The sequence below is a fragment of the Calonectris borealis genome, chromosome 2, assembly GCF_964195595.1.
Source record: "Calonectris borealis chromosome 2, bCalBor7.hap1.2, whole genome shotgun sequence".
In the NCBI taxonomy this organism is placed as follows: Eukaryota; Metazoa; Chordata; class Aves; order Procellariiformes; family Procellariidae; genus Calonectris; species Calonectris borealis.
In genome coordinates this window covers 25,390,069-25,413,846 of record NC_134313.1, presented here as the reverse complement: position 1 = coordinate 25,413,846, position 23,778 = coordinate 25,390,069, and the positions used below count along the sequence as shown (strand labels likewise).

The 23,778-nt window shown below is 37.4% G+C and overlaps 1 protein-coding gene and 1 long non-coding RNA gene across 5 annotated transcripts in view; both read right to left on the bottom strand.

Annotated features, from left to right (window-relative positions):
- Nucleotides 1–22,234, bottom strand: part of LOC142078614 (uncharacterized) — a 30,692-nt gene extending 8,458 nt beyond the window's left edge. Inside the window, exon 1 of the long non-coding RNA XR_012672290.1 lies at nt 19,936–22,234. This is a non-coding gene — a long non-coding RNA (uncharacterized LOC142078614). The remainder of the gene's footprint in view (nt 1–19,935) is intronic.
- STK3 (serine/threonine kinase 3) overlaps nt 1–23,778 on the bottom strand; it is a 143,813-nt gene that overhangs the window by 90,906 nt on the left and 29,129 nt on the right. For all 4 annotated transcript variants that reach the window (XM_075141395.1, XM_075141393.1, XM_075141397.1 and 1 more), the window contains exons 5-6: nt 22,840–23,004; nt 22,241–22,408 (exon numbers count right to left, since the gene is read on the bottom strand). In XM_075141395.1, coding sequence (XP_074997496.1) covers nt 22,241–22,408; nt 22,840–23,004 — 333 coding nt within the window. The remainder of the gene's footprint in view (nt 1–22,240; nt 22,409–22,839; nt 23,005–23,778) is intronic.

Genomic DNA, 23,778 nt, shown 5'->3' with positions numbered 1-23,778 from the left:
TTGTTACTTTCTGCGACTTTCCAAGGCAAAAAGACCTCCTTCAGAAGTCCCCCATCTCAAAGGGTAAGTCTCGAAACATGGTCCCAGATGCAAATTTTTCTGAAAACTGTCAGGAGCTGTTCCTGAGAAATATTACACTACCGTATATAGCTGGGATGAAAAGATAAAAAATTAGCATAATGAACAAACAGCTTTATAGGGACTTGAACTTCCCTTGACTTCTTGCATCCTTCTTTTGCCAGTGTTCCTCAGGAGACTGACCCTCATCTGGGAAGAAGTGATCCCTCTCAGAAGATTGCTCCTCTTGGTCACACGTACATATAATGTCCTCAAGCCATAGAGGAACTCTTATGTCAAAAGTTTCTGATGTGAATGATGGGAGGTGAATGATAGTGTCATCGTCTTGTTAGAACAGGATGAAGACTAGGCAACCTGAGTCTCAGAAATATTGCCAAAGTTAGTTATGAGCTAGGACAGTGTGGATGCGAATTCCAGACATACAGTCCATTCATCCAGACCAAAGCAATATGCTAATATAAAACAGGGCCACCATAAGACCTTGCATTAAGAGTGCCGTGACTGTACCTACAAACTCTACATCTCTGTTAGTCCTTAAATTTTTCTGGAACAGTCCTTCCTCTGACACTGTATTTAGAGCTGATGTCTTCCCTCTGCAACCCTACACATATAGTCCAGCACCAGGCTGCAAAGTGCGCCCAAATCTATTTCAAATCAGAAATGAGAGCAACTGAATTGCAAGACAGCAAGAGCCGGAAAGCTGCTGAAGACTACTGGCTCAAACTTCAAGTGGAGAAAGGCTGGGCGCTCTGCCTGAAGATATGGCACTCGGCCTGACAGCACCAAGTGCAAGTGATAAAACAAGGGTTTCTCTAGAACAGACCAGAAAGCGCAGAGGGTGATATCTTGATCATTCCTCCTGCAGTTTCTCTTGGCTCCTTTCAAAGAGCCACGTTGGGTGATGTTCTGAAGCAGTGACTCAAAAACAGCATAGCATACCCCAAAGGGCCTTTCCTGTGGCACAGCCCCAGGCACTGCATAACCAAGGCCCCCAACAATCCCAGTGTCCAGTGAATTATCTTTGTTGTCCATAAATGGATATGCCCACTGAAGAAGAGAATAAGCCTTCATAAGTTAAAGGGAACATAAAAACATAGCTAGGAATGCCATAAAGATGATTAAACAAGCTATCCAACCAGGATAAAGAGCATTCACTTGAAGAAAATGAAGAAAATTTCACTTATTTTAAGCGGGCCTTTATTTTAAGCAGCAGCAAACTCCATAGACAATCCTAAGTCAGCTAACATACAGAAGGGAAGGGAGATGCGAGATTCCTCTACCCTTCCTTTACACACAGGAAACTAAAAAGAGGGAGTGTGAGTGTGCCTGTTACAGACTGCTGGGCTGTAACACCTTACTATGTTAGATTGACATAAGCAATGATTTAGAAGGAAACCATGTAAAGAGAAAAGACAAACAAATAATTCAGTTGCTTGAGTTGAAATTTAAGCACAGACTAAACTAAAAAGTTGATCTTAAAAGTAGCAGCAAAAGTTTTAGATAGGTTAAATTCAGGATAAATTCATTCAGAGATTCAATGCCTGTAATTGTATTTTTCATACGACAATATCCAATGACTGGAAGTCAAAGTTAAAATGTTTTCATGTGAATCTGTCTAGCAGTACAGATAAATACAGAATTATTTACCAGAAGCTCTGCTGAATACTGCTCCAAAGGACATATTTGACATTCAATTAATGCTGGGAATGCATAACAAGACCCATGTAAACAACAAACGTTTTCTACACACTAGTTTAGCATTCCCGAGGCATCCATTCTTAGCAATAAAAATGACAGAGCCTCAGTTTAGTATTAGATGGAGATTTAAGTTCATCATAGCTCTTAAGCGTAACCATTTCGCAAAGAGCTATATAGAGACCAATGCTCCTGTGGTCAGCAAGAAGACATCATGCAAGTTACTGAACAAACAATGCCTTCTGAGTGTTGGCAAACATGGAGATTAAAAAAAAATAATTAAACAAATCTGCACTTTTTTGCCTGCCTGAAAATATCCAGCTGTACCAGGGCATTATTTGCAAATATATATAATCAAAAAACCCACATATATGTGTGTGTGTATATATATGGAGTTCTTTGAGAGAGATATATCCATACATATATATACCTGTATATAAAAAACTAACTCCATATATATACACACACACGATTATAAATAGAGAGAGATATATATATATATGGATTTTATGTACACACATATATATCTCTCAAATAACTAACTCCATATATATCTCTATATATATATATAAAAATATCAGTAAAAATAAAAATTCATTGTTTTCTTCAACTTCACGCGACGGAGGCAGGTTTCCACGTTTGGAAGTAGCTTGTAACCATGGGAAAGAAATTATGAAGAATACAATGCTCATTTTTGGCTGAAAATCCTGAGGCTCCTGACCATCTATTTATCTTCTGCAGCAAGTTTGTTAAATTCATTGCTCTGCCTCTGAACAAGATTTGCATGTATTTGCACATAAGGCTGTCCGCATCGAAGATGAAGCATAACTCTAAAGCAGGTGAGCACAAGGTACAGCAGTTAAGGAAGAGTGAATTCTTACAATGTATCAGTTACATCCCATTAGCTACTCACATGCACACCCTGACCTCATAGCCACTGTTTTTTTCCATGGGAAGCTGGCATGCAGAGACAACAAAATACAGGTGAAATAAATACTACTGAAAAATCTGAAAGCAGAGGTTCCCTCAGTGAAGAGATAACCATGGCTGGTTTCTCATCTTCACTGAAGTTCCTAATGCACTGTGGCTACATAAGTCATGAAAAATATCAAATTAGAGTCAGATGCAGTATGTCCTCTCCCTCTAATATATGCAAACTTCACATATATGAAGACCAAAAAATGTAATTCAAACAAATCCCCACACACAATTTTCACAGATGTGGAGAAAGGGAAGCTGCAGTCTCTCAAGGAGACTTTGCCAAGTTTCACCCCTCTGGCTTTACTTACCTTTTCTCTCCTGCCTGCTGGAGAGTTCCCCTTTGCCTAGCCAAAGCACCAGGGATAAGAGAGGAAGTGGAAGAGCGGAAAATTCATGTGGAAATCATGGAAAAAGACAACAGTTCTGAGAAGATCTTGCCTGACCTTAACAACACAGACACAGACTAAACATCAAAGTTTGGCCTTAACTTATGGTGGGGGACCAGCCAACCATTACTCTGGCTCAAAACAGGGCCATCTAACACCCTCCACTTCCAGAACGCATCCCACACCTGCCAAAGGACACAAAATCTTTTTTTGAGAACCACTGTTCTATGTATTAAAAATACTGATTAAAAATAAAAAAGCTAAGCATACATATTTTAATTGTCTATAACAAGTAGTCCCTTCATTTTAGTGTGAATACTCAACCAGTTTCCTTAATGACAAATTGAAGAAGTGGAAACATAGAATTTATCTCATAAATTTGCCAGTTTCTGGGAAGAACAGCATCCGAAACCAACACTCCTTACCTTCGCATGCCACCCAGCATTAGATTTCTCCGCCATTTGGACTTAACACCCCACACACATAAATGACTCTCTCAAGGAAGGAAAAGCCATCTTTGGTTGACTATCATTGGAATGGTTATTTGAAACCAGTAATCACACAATTCTTTCAAATTCTTATCATATTACCAACATTTTATCGGAAACAGATGTTAGCAGCACAACTCAGTCAGAATTATTGAAAGACTTTTCTTTCAATTTCATAACAAATTAGGTAATGCTTAGTTGATGCATCTGAAAAAAGTTACAGAATCGCAAGCCCTAAGGCATAGGACTGGGTGTCATAATTTAAACCATCACCAGCTGAAATGAAAAGGCATTAGAAACATAACGTTTTACTCTGTAGAACAAATTTCTCTTGCAGATGACAATCTTTATTTGTTAATAAATTCTGAAGAGTCTCAACAGCAACCAAAAGCTACCATTCCAATATCAAAAACCTAGTAGAATTCTTACAAACGTAATACTAAAATTCCCTGAACGTTTACAAATAAGTATTGAAACACAAATAAATAATTAAATAAAATTTTATCTATTTATTTATTTTATTTATTAAAGGCCATCTTGGGCACAGCAATCATGACTTTATCGAGTTTTCTATTCATAACAGGAAAGCAAAACAGAAGCTAGTGAAGGGAATAATGCAGAAGTCACCTCACCTTGTGAGTCTGCTACAGCAGTTGAGCCTAGGTAACAATTCTCCAATTTAACTAAAAAGGAAGATATTTTCAGTGGTTGTCCTCAGCTCCAGATTTGGTGTCTTGTTTAGTAATACAGTTTACTGCCTTTAAAGTCACTCTGCAAGGCTATTTGTAAAAACATAATTGTCGAAGGAAACTGGAAAAGGTGGAGACTTTTGTCAATCGCTGAAATTCTGGAGTGTGAAATTGCTTATTTTAGTAACACGCACAGAGAAAGCTTTTTGATCAAAGTAATGTTATAAAAGGCAAAAAAAAAGTTACTGTGTAATTGCCAGGGTTGCCAGTCTCCATCTAGTCACCATGTGTCTTCTGATAACTGTTGTAACTGTGTTACAAATGTAATTCTGACATTCACTGCAGACCTTTTTCTTCCATTAACAGTAAAGGTTAATTTTATGGAAAATAAGTTCCCTCGAGGTCTGAAAGAAAGCTGAGCCAACCATGTTTTTATTTTCTGAATATAGGTAAGTAATCAAGATAATATCCTAACTAGACTATTAAGCAGCAGTGGGAAAAGAACACACTCAGTGCATGAAACAATACCTGGAGGACACGTATGGCCCTTAATGGCTTATGAAAATGAACATTATACCCACTGACTTCATCCATAAGAAGAAGATAAAGTACTAAGGGTTCAAGAACAAACTCTACAAAAAGCCAGCCAATGAGCTCAAGTTGCCCCAGGAAACCAAAATGTGCCATATCAAAATCTATACCTGTAAGGACTGTCAAAGATATGAAGTCAGAAATACAGAGTCCTAATGATTCTTTTTGTTTTTGTTTTTTTTTTAAATCTGAAGTTAACACCACAGTTCAAACACTATTATTCGGAAACATAATTTTACCCTTGCTCTGCAGTTATGTTAAAATACTTACACAGGAAGAAGAGATAAAGAAAAGGAAACAAAAATGAAGGGGGAGACTGTTTTCATTAAAACTTTCTTTCCCGCCTATCTGTACGTAACCTAATGTTAGTGTTAATAACCCTCAAGGGCACCAAATACTGATTTCCTTTTTTTCAAATATAGGAAATTGATTTGTATACCATTTGCTGAAAGCAAAGCAAAGCATGCCTAAATACAGGTCAAACAGTCTTCTTTAAATCACCTGTTAACCACAGATGTAAAAAATAATAATCACAGGGATCACTTAATCTACCAACAAAACACTTTCAAGAGGCAGATGAATCAGAAACAGATACAGTTTTGATGCAAAGGGGATGCTTGCAACTGCATCATTTTTTAAGACGAACACACATATACAATATATGACAAATCTAACATGAAAGGGCAACAGCCTGCTTTGACCCCCCTCTTGCACAAATCAAAGTCTATGAGCAAATGTGCAAAAGCAGGTCTAATGAGAACAGCTTTTGTGAAAAGTGAAAAATGTGTTGTTAACTCATTTAAATGTTCTCCATGGTTCAGAAATAAAACTTGGACTATAAGAATGTAGTTAATCTCCTAGTTTCTTTGATGGGACAAGGAACACCAGAAGCTTTCGATCAAAATGACTGATGCATCTTGAAAGAGAAATCAGAGCACTTCTTCCCAAAGTTTTTAGGTTTTTCCACCCAACTCTTTGAATACTATAAATACAAACACGTAATTTTTCCATTTGTTTGGAAGTCAGTACTATTGAGACCTCAGTACATCAAAAATACTCAAAATATAGGGTTGTTTGGGATCTCTGGGAATCTTTAAAAATAATGATCTGTACCTCTAAAACATTTCAAGACAGAAAGACAGTCTGGCTTCTTGAGAGCAGTTTCTCAACAAATCCTCCATCTGCAGACCGTTATGTTCATGTACACTAAGGTAAATTTCTTCCTCCAGAAAGTCCTTCCCCACCCCCCAACCAATATCACATCAATGAAACAATTTACAACACTGTTCAAAAACCAGCTGTGTCAGCACACCTGACGTGATACAATTATGCTGATATAACAGATTCTTACCACAGAAAAGAGAGATTACTCTTCCCATCACATGCTTCCAAATCCTCCAGTGCTTCTCTGACAGTATTAAATGAACTGAACTCATTATTTTGGTAGAAAATTACCCCCACCTCAAAAAAAAAAAAAAGCTTTCTATCAAATCAGAAATTTGGATCAGCTCAGTGACAAGACCAGACAAGTTTGTCAGGTAAGACAAGCACAAGAGATCATAAAACACTAGGTGCAAAAATCCTGACACATCTTAGAGGTGTCTCCTTCCATGGCAGCAAGCTGAGTTGATTAAATTTTACACTTTTGTAACGCTGGGAGAAAAAGGTAGCAAGTGTATTTGAAGTTTGTGATTATGTTCTCAATGATTTTTCTGAAAGCTTTTGGGGGTTTTTTTTGTTTGTTTTTAACTTTAGGAAGTATTTTAAATTTACAGTTCAAACTCTGAGAATTTTTGTCTTAAGTTACAGCCATTTTGTGAAAGTTTTCAGAAGAACCCTGGATGACAAAGGTCGCAACTGAGGGTGTGACTGTGCCATTCTGGTATAGCTAGAATGGATGGATCAAGTCATAGCAGTATCGATCTTCTGCATTCCTTAAATAAGTTTGTCCAGGACCATTGGCCAGCTGTCCCATACTGCTGTTCCACCACATAATCATTGCTATTGAGACACGTGCTAGATAAAACACACGTAGCATAGACTTGTTTGTCAGTATTACAGTCACGCTTGTGCTGTGTAGCTGTATTATGGGCATGTTAATCCAGTTGATTTCTATCAAAGCTCCTTCCAGATAACACTAAAGCAGTTTTAGGAATCATAATGCCAGATCAGAAACACTGCAACAGAATACACTCTCTCCTCCAGTAAGTTAATTGAAAAGAGAAATTTAATAGGTTAAACTTCGTATCAGCTAACTTTATGCTGAACCAAACCTTAATCTACCCTCAAATGGCAAAAAGTCAACAAGCCAGCAGCAGAAATAATGCAGCATATGCTATAGCCACTTAGAGAAATGTACTTCCGTACCCATGCTCAGTCCAGGCACTGTGAATGAATCCAGTATTAAAGGTTATGAACTACAGCCTGAAACAGCAGGTATTTTTTACACAGAGAGAGGTAAACATGTAAACGAGCTCAGAGGCCAGGTATGTTACTTTGGATACAGACACACATTAGCACAGTGTACTGCTTCTGAGCCGGAGGCAAGTCACGTATTGCCCTCTGAGAGCATCGCTATCTGAGCACCCATCAACCTTTCAACACCCATCCAGGCAGACATGCTCTTTGGCTTTTAGCCTGTCCTGCTGTTCATTCAGGGCTATGGCAGTAAGACCTTTCTCTAGCACCGTCAGCTTACTATAGTATTTCCAGTCTAGCAAGAACCTTCTAGCTACTTCGTACTCCACATACTTTCACACCAAGAAAGTGGCATCGCATTCAGTTCCTCCAGAGTCACCGTTTATATATGACAATTCATACGAATGCAAGAAGGACCAACTTTTAAGAAACTTTGTACTGATTTCTCTATACAATTCAATTAATCTGACTGTTTAACAATACTGCATTCATTAAAGCTCCTTTTTTATTTTGTTTTAAAAGTTAGGAAGTTACACATGCTGGTTTTCATCCCCAAAAATCAAATGCTTACCGCTTTTTAGTATCAAAAAAAATACAGTTTGTACAAATTATTTGTATCACTCAGAGAAACAAACAAAAAAACAAGATGGAGTAACATTCCTCCCTCATCTGACAAAAAATTGAAGTATTTAAAGTGCACACACAGTTGCTCTGGAGAAACTCCTGGAGAAAAGTAGAAGAAGGACAGTATAGGCAAAGCTCACTTGTGTCTGTATGTACCTGCACAATGTAGGCATGCTCTCTGTCCCAAGGTCAGAGTTCATGATTATTACATTTCTTAAAGAACACCCCGGTTGAAACAGATTACTATTTCAACACACGCGTGTCAGTTTGCCCATAAATCTTGTGCTTGCTAATGCTACCTATTTTAATTTTCCTATGTAAACATTCATAGCATGAAAAAAGGAGCAGCAGCAGAGAGAACACTGGGCTGCCATTTCTATTGCCAAGCCTACAGTCATGGCACCAGGATGCTGGGAAGCACCACACGGGCCATCATACGTTCCCTTGAATTCCATCAGAGGTCCTCCCCACTAAAATAGTCTTTTCTGAGAACAGATCACTTCATTATCTTCCAAAACTATTCTAAATTTCTGAGGGAGAATGTAACACACCTGAAACTTCCCAAACTCTCCGGTGTTTCTGTAATTCTCACTATAGATCAGAAGTTCTCTTGTTAGTTCTGATTTGCTCCACTGGAACACCAACCACTTTTTTTTTTTTTTTTTTTTTAAATCATCAACAGTATAGAATGGAGTTCAGGAATATACTTTGCAGAGGAGGCTTTTGTTGGTAAAACAGAGTTTTTCAGGTAGGCAGGTAGTGATAAGCAGTATTTCCAAGAATTATGTCCATGTTTGCTTTTCTGAAACACAAACTAGAAACTGATAATGCATTAAGATTTGAGGTGTTTGGAATGCCATATGTATAATCTTCATAATCAATGTGAATTCTCAGACATGGTACAGAGGCACAAAAGAAAGAAATCTGGAGGTAACACTTGTGTTGGCTTTATTTCTTTCCCATGGAAATGCCAATAATGAAAACTTACATCTGGAATAAAAATTTGGACCCATACAGCTTTAAAAACAGATCACGCTATCTAAAAACTATGAACTTTTACTCTACTTTTCTGCAGGTAGACAATACAACTTTCAAACACAGCTTTTTTCTGCCATGGGATATCAAAAGTACTTCCTATATAGTCTCTCAATGCATTTTTAAAATAACGTAACACACACTGACATTAATACAGAAAATACAAAAATCACAAATTGCATACCCAAATCATTTGAGTTCATAAACTACTGATGGTGTGTTAGAGCTTTGTTTAAGTATTTAGTCAGTAAAATAAAAGGCTGAAACGAAAAAGCCAGGCTGGTTTCATTCTTCTCTAAAACCAGGGTGGTCTACGGGCAATTTTTGATACCACTGGTGTTGTCAGGGAAACAAAATGAAAACAGGTGCCATCAAATACAAATTAAAGATTTAGTTCTATTTTAAACCACCTTAAAACAAAGTTTCCGTAAACTTTTTAAATGATACTACTACGAATTTGACAATACTTTATAACAAGAAAAGGATTATAAGTTGTCTTTAGACCATCAAGTTTTAACTGAAACAAATTTAGACTGATTGGCAACCCTTCCTTTTAAATAAATTTCTTCCATTAAATATGCATCATCCTCTTTAAAAATGACCTAGTGTACATTTTAAGGCAATATAATACCAAGACAGAAACAGGGTACATACAGTCTTAATAAGCTTTCTCCATTCCAAATTTTACCTTCCTTTCCATCTAAGCAATTTTTTAGATTTTTTTTACAAAGTAAACAACCAGTATAGACTTAAAGCATTTTAAAATGTTTTGGTGAGTAGCAATAGAAGCTTAATATTTTCCTCCTAACCTGATTGCGGTTTTCTCCCACATGATTAAAAATCAAATAAATATCCCTTCAACTAAAAGCCATGTAAATACACACTTTTGCTTTTATAAAGTGTAATAATGTGTTAAGAATTTGGCGATATAGTAGGTAAGTCTCTTTAAAGCACTTCCTCCAAGTCAACTGGCTATACTGACAGAAAACATGTCAAAGTTTAAGAAAAAATGAACATATAATTCACTTCACTAATGAGGCGTTGATTCAAGCTTCCAACAAACTCTTAAAATTATTTACTGAGTTCTTTTCCGGCTTAACAAGACACTAGTCACATACAAAAATCTAAATAGACCTACTTCAATTAAAAGCAATACACAAATTCCCTCCTCTTCAATAAAACTAGCTGCCAGACCTCTGAACAAAAATGAACCTTGTATATTTTGTGTTAACACTGGAACCTGAAAGATGATAGAAACAAAAATAAATAGAAGCATCTGTAGTAAATATATATATAGCTCTTCACTTAAAAGTTTTGATGTCTGTGGTATATTTTACAATATCCTGCAGGGTGTTGTAGAATTTTTAGTAAAAGGAGTTCTCATAAGTCTGTGCATAAACACCTTGCTGAATAATTTTCCAAGTCCATAGTGAAAGTTAAAAAAGAAATTGAATAAATTCAGCATACAACAATGTATAAAAATGATGGAAAGGCTTTTTCAAATAAGAATATCTGTAAAGCTAATTAATAAAAAAAGTCCTGTAACATTAAAATTGTGATTCTAGTTTTAATGCATCTTGATGATTTACTACCAATTGCCTATTTTAAATAAAATTTTCTTGAGATCTTCAAGTTGCAAAATAGATTTGCTTTGCACTTTGATCTATGTTTACAGTTTTACTAATACCACAAATGAGCAGATCTATAGTGATTTAAAACTTATGAATGAGCTTTTTGGTGGGGGTTTGTTTGCTTGTTTGTTTTTAACATTTGTCCAGGGAGAAAGCAGCCAGCTCAGCAGCAGAGAATAATGTTAACCTATGTTGCGCTACATTTGTTGAATACATTCCTGGCTTTACCCACATTAACAGTTCTACCAAATAATCTTTAACAATGCTTACAGATGTAGGGCTTGATGCAATGCTCACTCGAGTCATCAAGAATCCTTCCATCAGTTTCATGGCTTCATTCAGCCTCTGTTTACTATTTCAACATCTTTGAAAAATAATATTCCCAGGTCAAACATTTCCCTATTAAAGTATCTTGCAAATAAATGGGTAGTATCTTGGTATGGTCCTTTTTTCAGATTAGCACTTCTAAGAATCTGAATCATACACAAAAGATACACAGCACTACATAAAACTAACCAACATCAAACTTCCTTTACAGTTATTTTAGTTAAAGTTTCAAGTTAACTCACTTGTGTGTAATTATGAAATTACCGTACTGATCCTCTGCTTACTTTGAAAGTGATTAATCAAAGTCAGAGAAAACCAACCATCAACTGAAGTATGTTTCAAATTTCCTATTCAGGGGTAAGTCTAAAAAGATGAACTAATTCAATTTTAATTAAATCCTCATTTAGAAGCATGAAATAAATGTTTTCCATTTAATTCAAATTAAATTCTAGTTCCAGTCCAAATTTCAAATATTCTTTGCTTCTGCTACTTTATTACACATGACAGATTAACATTTCCTTTTTGCACACATATGCAACCAACAAATCTGATATCACTAAAAAATTTAAATAATTTATACTTTTAACAGTAATAAACATGTTATTTATTCTACCCCCAAAAATTCTAGTGATATGAAGGAGTGAAGATGCATTCTCCAAATCACAGTGAAACATTTATGCTAGAATACTTTTAACTGCACTTTATTTATATTGCAACAGTTTTACTATGTGAACTTTCAAGTCATCTCTTCACTGAAGGAAAAAAAACAAGTTAGATGCAAGAAAAAAAGAAGAGTAGATAAGAAAAGCAATATCTACAGGAAAAACAATTACATACATCAGATTGTAGACTTTTCAAAAGTTTCAATGCGGACAGGAATAGGGCCTTGTCATCAAATTTGATCATCGTACACACCTCAAGTAATCTAATGTTTTCATAGTACGTGTATCAATGCTAATGTTATAGCATTCTATGCTGATTAGATAAATAAATATGAATGAATGTGAACCTTTATAAAGCATTGATTTCCCCTCATTAGTGAGCTCTTCCACACTTCACATAGCTTCCCCTGTCTTATCTCGGTAGCATCTTCTGGGTTTCTAAAGCCGAACTCAACCCAACTCTGTTTGCCATTATCCCCACCTTTTACTTTCTTCTGCTCCTCACATTCTGCTCTATGTCATTTTTCCTCTCTATGAAGAACCAGATACTGACAAAGTAGTATCTTGATCAAAAGAAACTAGATTATCAGGCCAGTTCTGCACCCCTTTGCGAATCTCTAGGGAAAGAGAATTGAACTACTGTATGTATCCAGCCTTTTATGCGGTTTGTACTCTCAAGAGTCCCACATACCACAGAGATCTGTCAATCTTTTCTGTGGGAAGAAGGGAGTACAGGCTCTTGATAAAGCAATGTGGCAAAACCTCTTCAAAAAGTTCCTTGGAGTATTACGGAGAAAATGTTTCTCATGTGTAAGTTTTGCCAGAGGACAAATGATATTTTTCCTGTCTTGCTTTCACAACGGCATTACAAAAACGCCCCTTTCAACATGAAATGGGCTGGTGTTAAGCATACTATACCTTTGCACAGCAAGCTGTCAAGTTTTGGAAACTGGATGCTGCCATGCTAGCACATCATTCTCTAGGAGGCTCGATAAACTGAATCTGGTAAAGTCAAGCAATGAATTATCGATTGCAATTTAAAAAAATAAGTAAAATATCACAGGCTTTATTTCGTATGTTTTGCAACCGGACACCTCTAAACTTGTCTTCAATGTCTGAGGACAACTCACATACTGTTCATCTTTTTTGGATAAGCTGTGCTTGATATATAGGAACCTTCATTAAAATTCTATGCTAGACACACTGAAAAATGGGAAGAAATTATATTTCTATATCACAAGAAACTAGACTATACCCCAGGGGCACTTGTTTGGGTTGACGTCCTCACTCATCAGAATACTCCCTGTTGTCTCCTCTACAGCAAGTACATAGAAGGGCTGGTCACAAGCAAATAAGCAAACGAAATCCTTTTGAAATTTCCTTCCTCCATGAATCCTGCAGGCATTAAATACTAAAAAAGAAGCTACGTTCAAAAGGGTACTATGTCTGTATCTATGCCTAGCATTTCCACAAAGAATACAAGCCTAAGGAGGAAAGCACCTGAATCCTCCCCAGATCACCCTACATACATAAATGAATACCGAGCACATTTTAACTAAAATCATAAATCATAATTTTAAGTTTGGAGATCCATATATATCATGGAAAAAAAGGAAAAAAAAAAAATCTATAGAGCAGGATTTCTGCAGCTCTATGAGCAGTTTGCCCACAAGCCACAGGTACAACTTTGACAAACAATGATTTTTCTGCAGGACCAGAGTTTGCACTTCATTTAGTTTCAATCCACTGCTAAAAATAACTCAACCACAGTGAAAACTAACGTCAAACTGACATAATTACCAAGTACCTAAAAACTGACTCTTTTCACTTAGTAAAAATGATGTTGCTGCAATAGTTAACAGTTGCCTTAATTGTATTCCAGAAAACGTATTTCCTCAAGTTAAGTTACATGTAACAACCCACAGAAAACTTGTTTTTACATAGAATCATAGAATCATTAAGGTTGGAAAAGACCTCTAAGATCATTGAGTCCAACCATCAACCCAACACCACCATGTCCACTAAACCATGTCCCTAAGGGCCTCATCTACACGTCTTTTAAATACCTCCAGGGATGGTGACTCCACCACTTCCCTGGGCAGCCTGTTCCAAGGCCTGACCACTCTTACAGTAAAGAAATTTTTCCTAATGTCCAATCTAAACCTCCCTTGGCACAACCTGAGGCCGTTTCCTCTCGCCCTATTGCTAGTTACTTGGCAGAAGAGACCAACACCCACCTCGCTACAACCTCCTTTCAGGTAGTTGTAGAGCGCGATGAGGTCTCCCCTCAGCCTCCTCTTCTCCAGGCTAAACAACCCCAGTTCCCTCAGCCGCTTCTCATAAGACTTGTGCTCCAGGCCCTTCACCAGCTTCATTGCCCCTTCTCTGGACATGCTCCAGCACCTCCATGTCCTTCTTGTAGTGAGGGGCCCAAAACTGAACACAGGATTCGAGGTGCGGCCTCACCAGTGCTGAGTACAGGGGCACGATCACCTCCCTGCTCCTGCTGGCCACACTATTTCTGATACAGGCCAGGATGCCGTTGGCCTTCTTGGCCACCTGGGCACACTGCCGGCTCATGTTCAGCTGGCTGTCAACCAGCACCCCCAGGTCCTTTTCCTCTGGGCAGCTTTCCAGCCACTCTTCCCCAAGCCTGTAGCGTTGCCTGGGGTTGTTGTGGCCGAAGTGCAGGACCCGGCACTTGGCGTTGTTCAACCTCATACAGTTGGCCTCGGCCCATCGATCCAGCCCGTCCAGGTCCCTCTGCAGAGCCTTCCTACCCTCCAGCAGATCAACATTCCCGCCCAGCTTGGTATCGTCTGCAAACTTACTGAGGGAGCACTCGATCCCCTCGTCCAGATCGTTGATAAAGATATTGAACAGGACCGGCCCCAGTACTGAGCCCTGGGGAACACCGCTCGTGACCGGCCCCCAACTGGATTTAACTCCGTTCACCACAACTCTCTGGGCTCGGCCGTCCAGCCAGTTTTTTACCCAGCAAAGAGTGCACCTGTCTAAGCCCTGAGCTGCCAGCTTCTCCAGGAGAATGCTGTGGGAGACATTGTCAAAGGCTTTACTGAAGTCCAGGTAGACCACATCCACAGCCTTTCCCTCATCCACTAGGTGGGTCACCTGGTCATAGAAGAAGATCAGGTTGGTCAAGCAGGACCTGCCTTCCATGAACCCGTGCTGGCTGGGCCTGATCCTCTGGTTGTCCTGCACATGGCTTGTGAGCGCCCTCAAAACGAACCGCTCCATAATCTTCCCCGGCACCGAGGTCAGGCTGACCAGCCTGTAGTTCCCCAGATTCTCCTTCTGGCCCTTCTTGTAGATGGGAGTCACATTGGCGAGCCTCCAGTCGTCCGGGACCTCCCCAGTTAACCAAGACTGCTGGTAAATGATGGAGAGCGGCTCGACAAGCTCCTCCGCCAGCCCCCTCAGTAACATACCTATTAAAGAATGCTGACAAAATAAGGAACCAATTCAACTCTCATTACAAATAGAGCAAGCACTAACTGGCATCTTAACTGATAGAAAGAGCAACTCTCCTGGTGATCAGTAGATCTAGCATTAAGGTTTTAGCAAAGTCTATGCAAATATCTCATTTAGATATACACATCAGGTATTTGCTCACAAAAAAAATGGAATACGCACAGATGTGCAAGTTCAAATGTACACAATTACTCACTTTAATTTGCCCAACATCTATCATCTCTCAATTCCAGAAGCCGTGTTGAAAGGAGTCAAACCATGAACAGGATGTTAGGAACTGGCCTGCACCTCAGCAAAAACTTTACCTGAAGCAGTTCAGGTAAAGAGGTCTGTTCACACACTATAAATATTGATCATTCTTCAAAGGTTTTTTTTTAAAAAAAAAAAAAATTTAAAACCTATGCTTATTTTCACAAGTGAAATAAGTCTTGAATGAAAAAGAATTTGGCACTTTTTTTTTTAATGTATTGCTGAAAGAAGTGTCTTAATCTGTTTTTTTTAAAATTCATACAAAAATCGCCATACAACAATTATTCACATTTTGATCAGAGTCGGTGGACAGGCTGCTTACTATTTGAAGTAGCAGCATATTTACACAAAAATTTAAAGCTTTCTTTTTTAAGAACCCTTAAATAAAGTAAGTCACTTCCTTAGAGTTCAACCCTGAAAAGAAAGTCGTTGAACAGAAAAAGAAAACTACCAAAGATACAATTCCCAGATCAGCATTGGTATTAGTATAGGTACAACTGGTTTGAAGCACATAATACTACTACTTCCTCAAGGGAAAAATGCTGCATATCCTATTACCATATGGAGTTGCATTTCTCATGGTGATTTATGTGGGAAGCAACTCCTTTGACATTGATTTTTTTTTTTCTTTTTTTCCCCCATCTATATAGAGAACATACTTTATTTTCCGTTAGACAAATACTGTATTAATTGTGCTGATTTTTCTTCTTGAATAAAGATATAGCACCTATTTGAAATTCTGGCTATAAATAGTACCACAGAGGCAAATATATTATGAAGCAACCTGGCTTCAGCTGCATGCAAACTGAAGGCCACTGGAAGTTTACCCCATGAAGTTCAGCTGTATCACGGCAATAGCATTTAAGGATTGAAGAACAGATAAGGTGGAGAAAGAGGGAGGCTTTGTGGGGGGACACTTACCCATGAAAGGTCTAGAATCCTGTCTCATTTTATTGATATGCCCAACTAGAAAAAGTCCAAAAGGACAGGCAGGACAGGCTACAAAAAAGTCAGTCTGACCCTTACAACAGGCATTTGAAAAGGCCATCTCCAGAGAAGCTCCACAGTCTGCAGACACTTACTAGTCTATCAAAAGAAGGAAGAGCAATCTCCTTCCTTCCCCTCAGACTCTCTCTGCATTCAAAAAGTAAATTAAATCCAGAGCAGCAAAACCAGCATGTCAGTACTGCACCTACAGCTATAGCTCCCAAGCATGACGGTATCTGGATACATTATGACCTTTGATGTACTTACGTATACAGGAGTTTCCTTAAATAATTATTAAGTTTTAATGATAATAAATTTACAGACAGACAGCTGAAAGACTGATTTTGCAATTACTTTAAGTCAACCTCAGCACCAACTTGGCTGATCCCAAAAAAACGATGATCCAATTCTCCTACCAGTTCCAGCCACACATTTTTGTCCCCACCTAGTCCATGCACCGTGTTAACAATATCAGTGAAAGCTACTTCTAGTTTTCAGATGGATCAATTTTCTGATCCAGCTCATCACGTGGACACCTAAATGCTCATTCCAACAGAAATGGGTGATGAAAATGCATGGAAACAGGTAGGAATACCACCCCTTTGCAGCCATCGCCTGCATTTAGGTAAGTTTAAAGCAAACACAAAAACTCCATTTACAGCCTAAAGGCGTCCAAAGATCTCCCAACAGCTCTTTGGGAAGCCCGCAGCAAGACACATGCTTCTCCAATTCCAGCCTACTGCCTCAACTATATCACGTCAGTGTCTTACATCCCCACTGTAAACATACATTATACGGTATATCATCATATGTTATTTAAGAATTTAGAATTAATATCGCATTGTGTAAGGCAACACACACTAAAATCCTGTCCTGAGAAATCAGATTATTTTAAGAAAGACCAGACACAATGGAAGATCCAGAGGAAGGGGAAGTCAGGTTTTTGTTCTTTTAACTATATGCATTCCTACCATTCAAAGAACTGGATGTGTTAGGGTCTCACGTGCTTTTTTCAAGACTTAAGATTTAACTATTTTAAAATTATCTTCATACTTTAAGTTGCTTAAAAGCACATAGGATATTTAATTGTAAGGGAACTATGATAACATTGAATGCACAACAGAAGTAGTTAAGAATTATGACCTCCCTCACAAATCAATGACTCCTCCACTCCTCAATGAGTTCTACCACAGCTCACCATCCTTCTTCCACAAGATTTTGAAGAGGTAGTAAAATAATAAACAGTAATGTACAATCAAAAATCCATATTTTAAATCTGTTTAAATATTAGCTCACTCTATCTAGAAACAGCAGGCAAGATCTCAAGTTACAAATTAACAAGTGTCTCATAGAAAGTTCTTAAAAAGGACTTTTAGAAGTTAATGCAAACTCTTCTCTAAAGATAAGCAAAAGCACTAAAATAAGAAAACCATATAATATACTTCTACGAATGTACTCTAAATTAAAAGCAGTAATGCTGAAATAAGATAGGTGAACTCTCAAAGAAAATAATAGAAACCGATGAGACAATTCCATCTGTTGGAGAGAAGAAATGCAAGAGTGACTATACAGAAAGACATCTGACATCGCCAGAAGTGCTTTTTCATTTTCCCTCTCCTCAACTTCTGGCACAAAAGGCATAGACGAAACCATTTTCTCAATGATTGAAAAACTGGTCTCAATCAGACAGCAATGCTCGACATGACACCTTCCTTGGTTCTTGCAGCTTTACACAGCAATAATTCTCACTTCAATCTCCAGTTTTAATGCAATATGCTGAGAATAAAAAAAAATGGGAAATGGTAGATTGTTGTAAAATACATTAGGAATAAAAGGTTATTACAAACAGATCAGCCCATGGTGGAAATGACACAGGCTAGCAGGAGGCATGGATAATCTGGGTAAGTGCCATGGAAAAATAAATATCATGATTGGACTTAAAGCAAATGGAAGCAGTTCAAATTGGCTTCCTCCAATTCACTGCAGAACATGTGATGCCCACATGTCCATTTCCAACAAACCTCATCATAAAGAAACAAAGGCCAATACTGTGAAGTGTTGAAAACTGCATCTACCACCAGCTTCTTCCATACCACAGCAACGTGAATTACTGCAGCTGCCTGATAAGCATGAAAGAAAAGAGTTTGGGAGTTTTTTTGGCTCTTTTGTTTTGTTTTTCTGGAAGAGAGCTACCAGCATTTATCTGAAGCACACCACCCTGTCAGTAAGTGTTGACCTTGCAAAGAAGAGCAAATTTTATAAAAATGCAGGTTGCAGTTTTACAATTGGTCTACAAGGCTCATTGCATAGCCGTGGCCAAAGGCAGTAACTCCACTCAACTTCCTCTGTCCGTCTACATGCTCCTGCAACTTCTCTGGCTCAGTTCTAGCAGGTTTCTGTCAGGTTAACTTTTCAGAACATCAGTTCCCTTATCCAACTCCTTGTGAGGCCACAAAAACACTAGTGTTTGCTTAACAGAAAGGTCAGGAACTCCTGGCTAGGGACAGGCTGTCTCTATAATCAGCAGCCCACACTTAAATTGGCTTAAATTGATCATGAAAAGCACAGCCTCATAGCAATAAGCGATCATGTCATTGTGTGAATATAAGGAAAAGTTGTGGTAAGGGTAATCCTAAAGAAAGGACCTCAAAAAGCAGCCATTCTTAAAGTTTAAGTTTAGCTTTATGTCAAAGTGTTGTTAATCTATTTGATAACAAGGCCAAATTATCAGCAGTAGGTGGATTATGATCAAGTAAAAACTTTGCAGCTTAAAGGACCTTCCACCAGAAACAACTCGTTTACATGACAAATTTGAGATCATGGCTTGATTAGCAAATACGGAAGATATTTCAAAAGCATGTTACCAATTTTTACCAAAATGCACTATAGCAAAACAGTGCCAATCTTTATGCTTCCATTATAGATTAAAAAAAAAAAAAGAAAAAAAAGAGAAATTTAGAAACAATAGAAAGGAATAATAGAGACAGATATTGCATGAAGAGGAGAGACTGAACAAAGCAGTTAATGGTTTGAATTAAATTCAGACAGTGGTAGGACATAAATACTTTATCAGAACAGGACAGCATACATGCTGCAGTCAACAGGGGACACAGGAGTGCAGCTGTTAAAACATATCACTGCAGCTTCAGAGTAGGAGATTGAGTCTAGCTCTAGAACCACAGCGAAGCCCCCTTTAATTAGCTCCACTATAAATTCATAACTGCTCATCCCAGCAGAGCAATCAAAGGCAGATGCAAACACTGTTAGCCACATTAACCCTGGCTTCTGCACTGACTACTGCAATCAACATGTTTTTAGCCCTGCTGGATGGGTTAGATTATCTAGGTTTGAGTGACTTTTTGACATAACAGCAAATTCCTTGCTATTTCTAGTGGCTGTATCACCATGTTTTAGGGCAACCTTGAGGACATCTGTATTTTTTCCTCCTTTAAAACTACTTGAAAACACTCCTCCTTTGATGAAAGCTCAAGAGAAAATACAGAAGTTTCACTTTTCATCATTAGCAAAAGCACTAAAGGACTTTGACACTGAATATGTGAGGCATTCCCTAATTCTTACGTGAATATAGCATTAGGACTTACTGGGTTGGCAAATGGTCTTGACCTTTGAGCCTCAAACCAAGTATGACAACTGCAGGTTCTGTTGAACTCAGATTTGCAGCAGAAACAAGTGAAATAGCATTGATGACACTTAAGCAGTCAAAATATACTATAACAAGAATACTTAAACAGAAAAAACGTGCCCTTTTTTCCCCCCACATGAAATTTCATTTTGCACCCCCCCTACTTCTCATTCTTTCCCAGCTGAAACTAGTACAATTCTTTGGAGTAGCTAGTGTGGTTAAGCAGAGGAAGCTATGCTTGTTTGCGTGGAATCTGCTATTTCCTCTCTGCCAAAACACTTGTTTAAAGAAGTCATGTAATATTTCTATTAAGCTGTAAATGCAGTTGACAAGGAAATGGCCTACTGGCAGTGCATTACCTTTGTGGCAGTGCCAACCAGCCTACAGCAAAACGGTGCACATGGTAATTTCAACATGCATTCCCAAGTAACAAAATTGTGCCTTACATAAATACCACAGAACTCCAGCAACATCTAGAAAAAGCAATGAAAATTTGCCCAAGCTTTCATGCTTGCCTGTATCAATTCTGTGTCATAACTAAAACAAAGTAGGAAAGCATCTACATATGTCCAAAAGTCCTGTGAAGCTATATCATATGACACTGGGAAAACTATTGCAACTTAAATCTGTGTATTTCTTGTTAACCACTGTAACAACTCACTAATAAAAATTAAGAAAAACTGTAAGTATCAAATATACAAAAGAGTACTAACTGCATACAAGCCCTTAAAAACCATAACGTAATTTATTAACAAGAACACATGTTCTATGTAATCTAGCATTGTTGTGTTAAATCACTTTGGCCTTTGATAGCATTCATTTGATTACAAGCATTAAACAGATTCACAAGCTTTCAAACTCAGTAACCTTTGATTTATAAGCAGCTATTGTCATGCGTACAAGAATTCTCTGATAACGTAGTCCTCACCTTTCAACAGCTATTGCAACTACATATAGTGATGTTAAAATGAACTCAGATGTAATTAAGACATTTTCATTAAAACTACAACCAAAAACCCCAGCATGATCAAATGTATTTAATTTGTAATCAATAGTTCTTCAAAATATTTTTTAAATGTTATTCAATCTTAAATTAAGTTCCCAACAAAAACAAGCTTCAGAGATACTTATTTTGTTCTCAGCTTTCATCTGAGTATTTTCAGTTTGAACAATAATTTTTAAATAATTATGCAGAAAAAAAAAATGGTGCAGGAAAATTACTAAGCTTTGCTTCCAAAATTATGTAATGTTTTCTAATTGCAAAACACTCACTAGCTTTAACAGAGCTGCACATTGCCATAAAACTTCAGGAAACATCTCTGCTCCAAAAAGCACACACAAACAAAAATCAAGAACCCAACAGCACTAAATACACTTGAACTCATATATGCGTCACCTTATAGTAATTATGTATGAACAGTACCTTCTCTTTCAACAGTGGTGGCTTCCTTATATTAAGATCCTGACATATGAGGCAAAACTGAATAAAATAATCTAGAGTGCATGCAATTTTTGCAGCAAATCACAAAGATGAAAAAAAATCTGCTGTTAGGAATGTAAAGTGCCTTATTAATACCAAATGGGCTTTAGATATAAACAATTCAAGAACGGGAGTATTTATTGATGATCAGTGCAATCAGTGTAGCTACTCTATAGCTCATTTCAAAAAAATAAAAGCGTAACTAACAGTGGCAACAGTTATTCCTAGATAAACATTGTTCCCCATGAACTTCTCCAAGTAATTTCTTTATAACTGCTACTTCTCATAAAGCAACCAATTGTATTTACCTTTTATTTTACAAAAAGTAAACTAATTCAGTAACAGACTGTAAGAGTCAGTAATAAAAATTGTCAGGGGTTACTAATATCAGCAGTGTCACATAGGACAATTCTGAATTCTTTTTTAGGTCATCTTTACTTCAGAACTCCCCTTCAAAGGAGGATGGCTTCTTGGTTATGGAACTCTCCAAGTACAGGTACAGTACGGAATAGGCTGTATATGTTGCCTTCAAGTCAATTAACTACTTATTGCTTTAGTTCTCTCTCAAGTGGAGATAGAAGCATTCTGAAACCTTACAGAGACATGTTAAAACACAGGCAAAATGGAATAAATAGGAAGCAAGACAGCAAGTAAAATTCCTTAGTCTTGAAATCTTTGTCCATAAACATACACTATATGATTCCAATATTAGTTTTTTGAGTTTTTTGGGGTTTTTTTGGTTTTTTAATACAACAAACAAGAAAACACCACCACACACACTTACCCTCATTGGATGAATATCAGCATACGGAGGCTTTCCTTCAGCCATTTCTATTGAAGTGATACCAAGGGACCAGATGTCTGCCACACAGTTATAGCCAATCTCTTGTATTACTTCAGGAGCCATCCAAAATGGAGTTCCTATAACAGTATTACGTTTTGCCATTGTATCCTGTAATTATATTATTTATGCAATTAAAACAGAGATGCTTATTTTCAGATTCTTTTGATATTAATTCTATATTTAAAAGTTCAACTAGCCACCCGAAAGGTCAAATGGTAATGACTTCCAATTAAGACCAAACAGATTCAGCCCATCAGCCTACAGAAGCCAAACAGGTGACAATCATCATAAACCTCAAATAAAAGTTTAAAGTGGGATCAACAGGCACTTGAAGTACACCGGGTTATAAAAACAAACAACTAAAAACTAAATAGACTTGCAATACATTAAATACTCATCATGATAAAGAATGTTAGCTCTACCACTACCACTAGTCACTCCTCAGACACAAAATTCAAGGCAGAAGAAAAAGACAAAAGTAAAAGAACATGGTTAGGAGTGCTAAAGCATTTTTAAATGATCTTTCCACAGGTACTTACTGTTAACTGGCCAGCCACACCAAAATCAGCTAATTTTGCATGTCCCTCGGTGTTAAGAAGGATGTTTCCAGCCTTTATATCTCGATGTATTTTTCTCATGAAGTGCAAGTATTCAAGTCCTTTAAGAGTAGATTTCAGAATAGTTGCAATTTCATCTTCTGTTAGCTGCAAGAAAACATAAAACTGTTTTCAGGTATACACATAGAGTCTATATATTTGAACTATTTAAAACATGATCATTTCATAATGGTTATTATAAATAATACAGACAATGTATTTTAATACATTTTAACACAGGTATTTTAACACAGGAATATGCCCAATAGCATTTACAATTCAAAATTCTGATTTACTAACTTTATCCATATAGCTAGATTCTTACATGTCTAGAGTCCAATTGGAGCAAGCAAGCTGCAAAACTAGAGAAGGGTCTGACTGGTGCAGATCAGATGGCAGAATATGCAATATTCTCTTGCCTGTCAGTCAAAAGTTACTTACTCTTTAGATGTTGACATAGTTCATAAAGACTGCTGCACAGTTTCTACAATATACAACTAATACATTTATCACTAAGATCATACATATTAATTGTTGAGTTATGCATTACCTTTGTCAAAACAAAGATAATGGTGGTCACCACTGGACTAGATGACAGATACCAGAATACTTCCCTGGAAAAAGAGATAGCCCTTTCTCAACTGTGGAAGGCTAGAGCTATTCCTCAAACATCCGGGCCCTAAAGTTCTTTACATAATTTGCCCAAACTAGCACAGTCCTACATTAGGAAAAAGATTAAAGGAATGCCATGTTTTCTTTATTTTTCAAATTCCTACATATGAAATGCCTGCTAAATCTATAATTGGTAGTATCAAACTTCTGTCCACCAGCTATTCCTAATTGCACTACTATTAGTTTCTCATTGCCAGCAGTTCACAAATT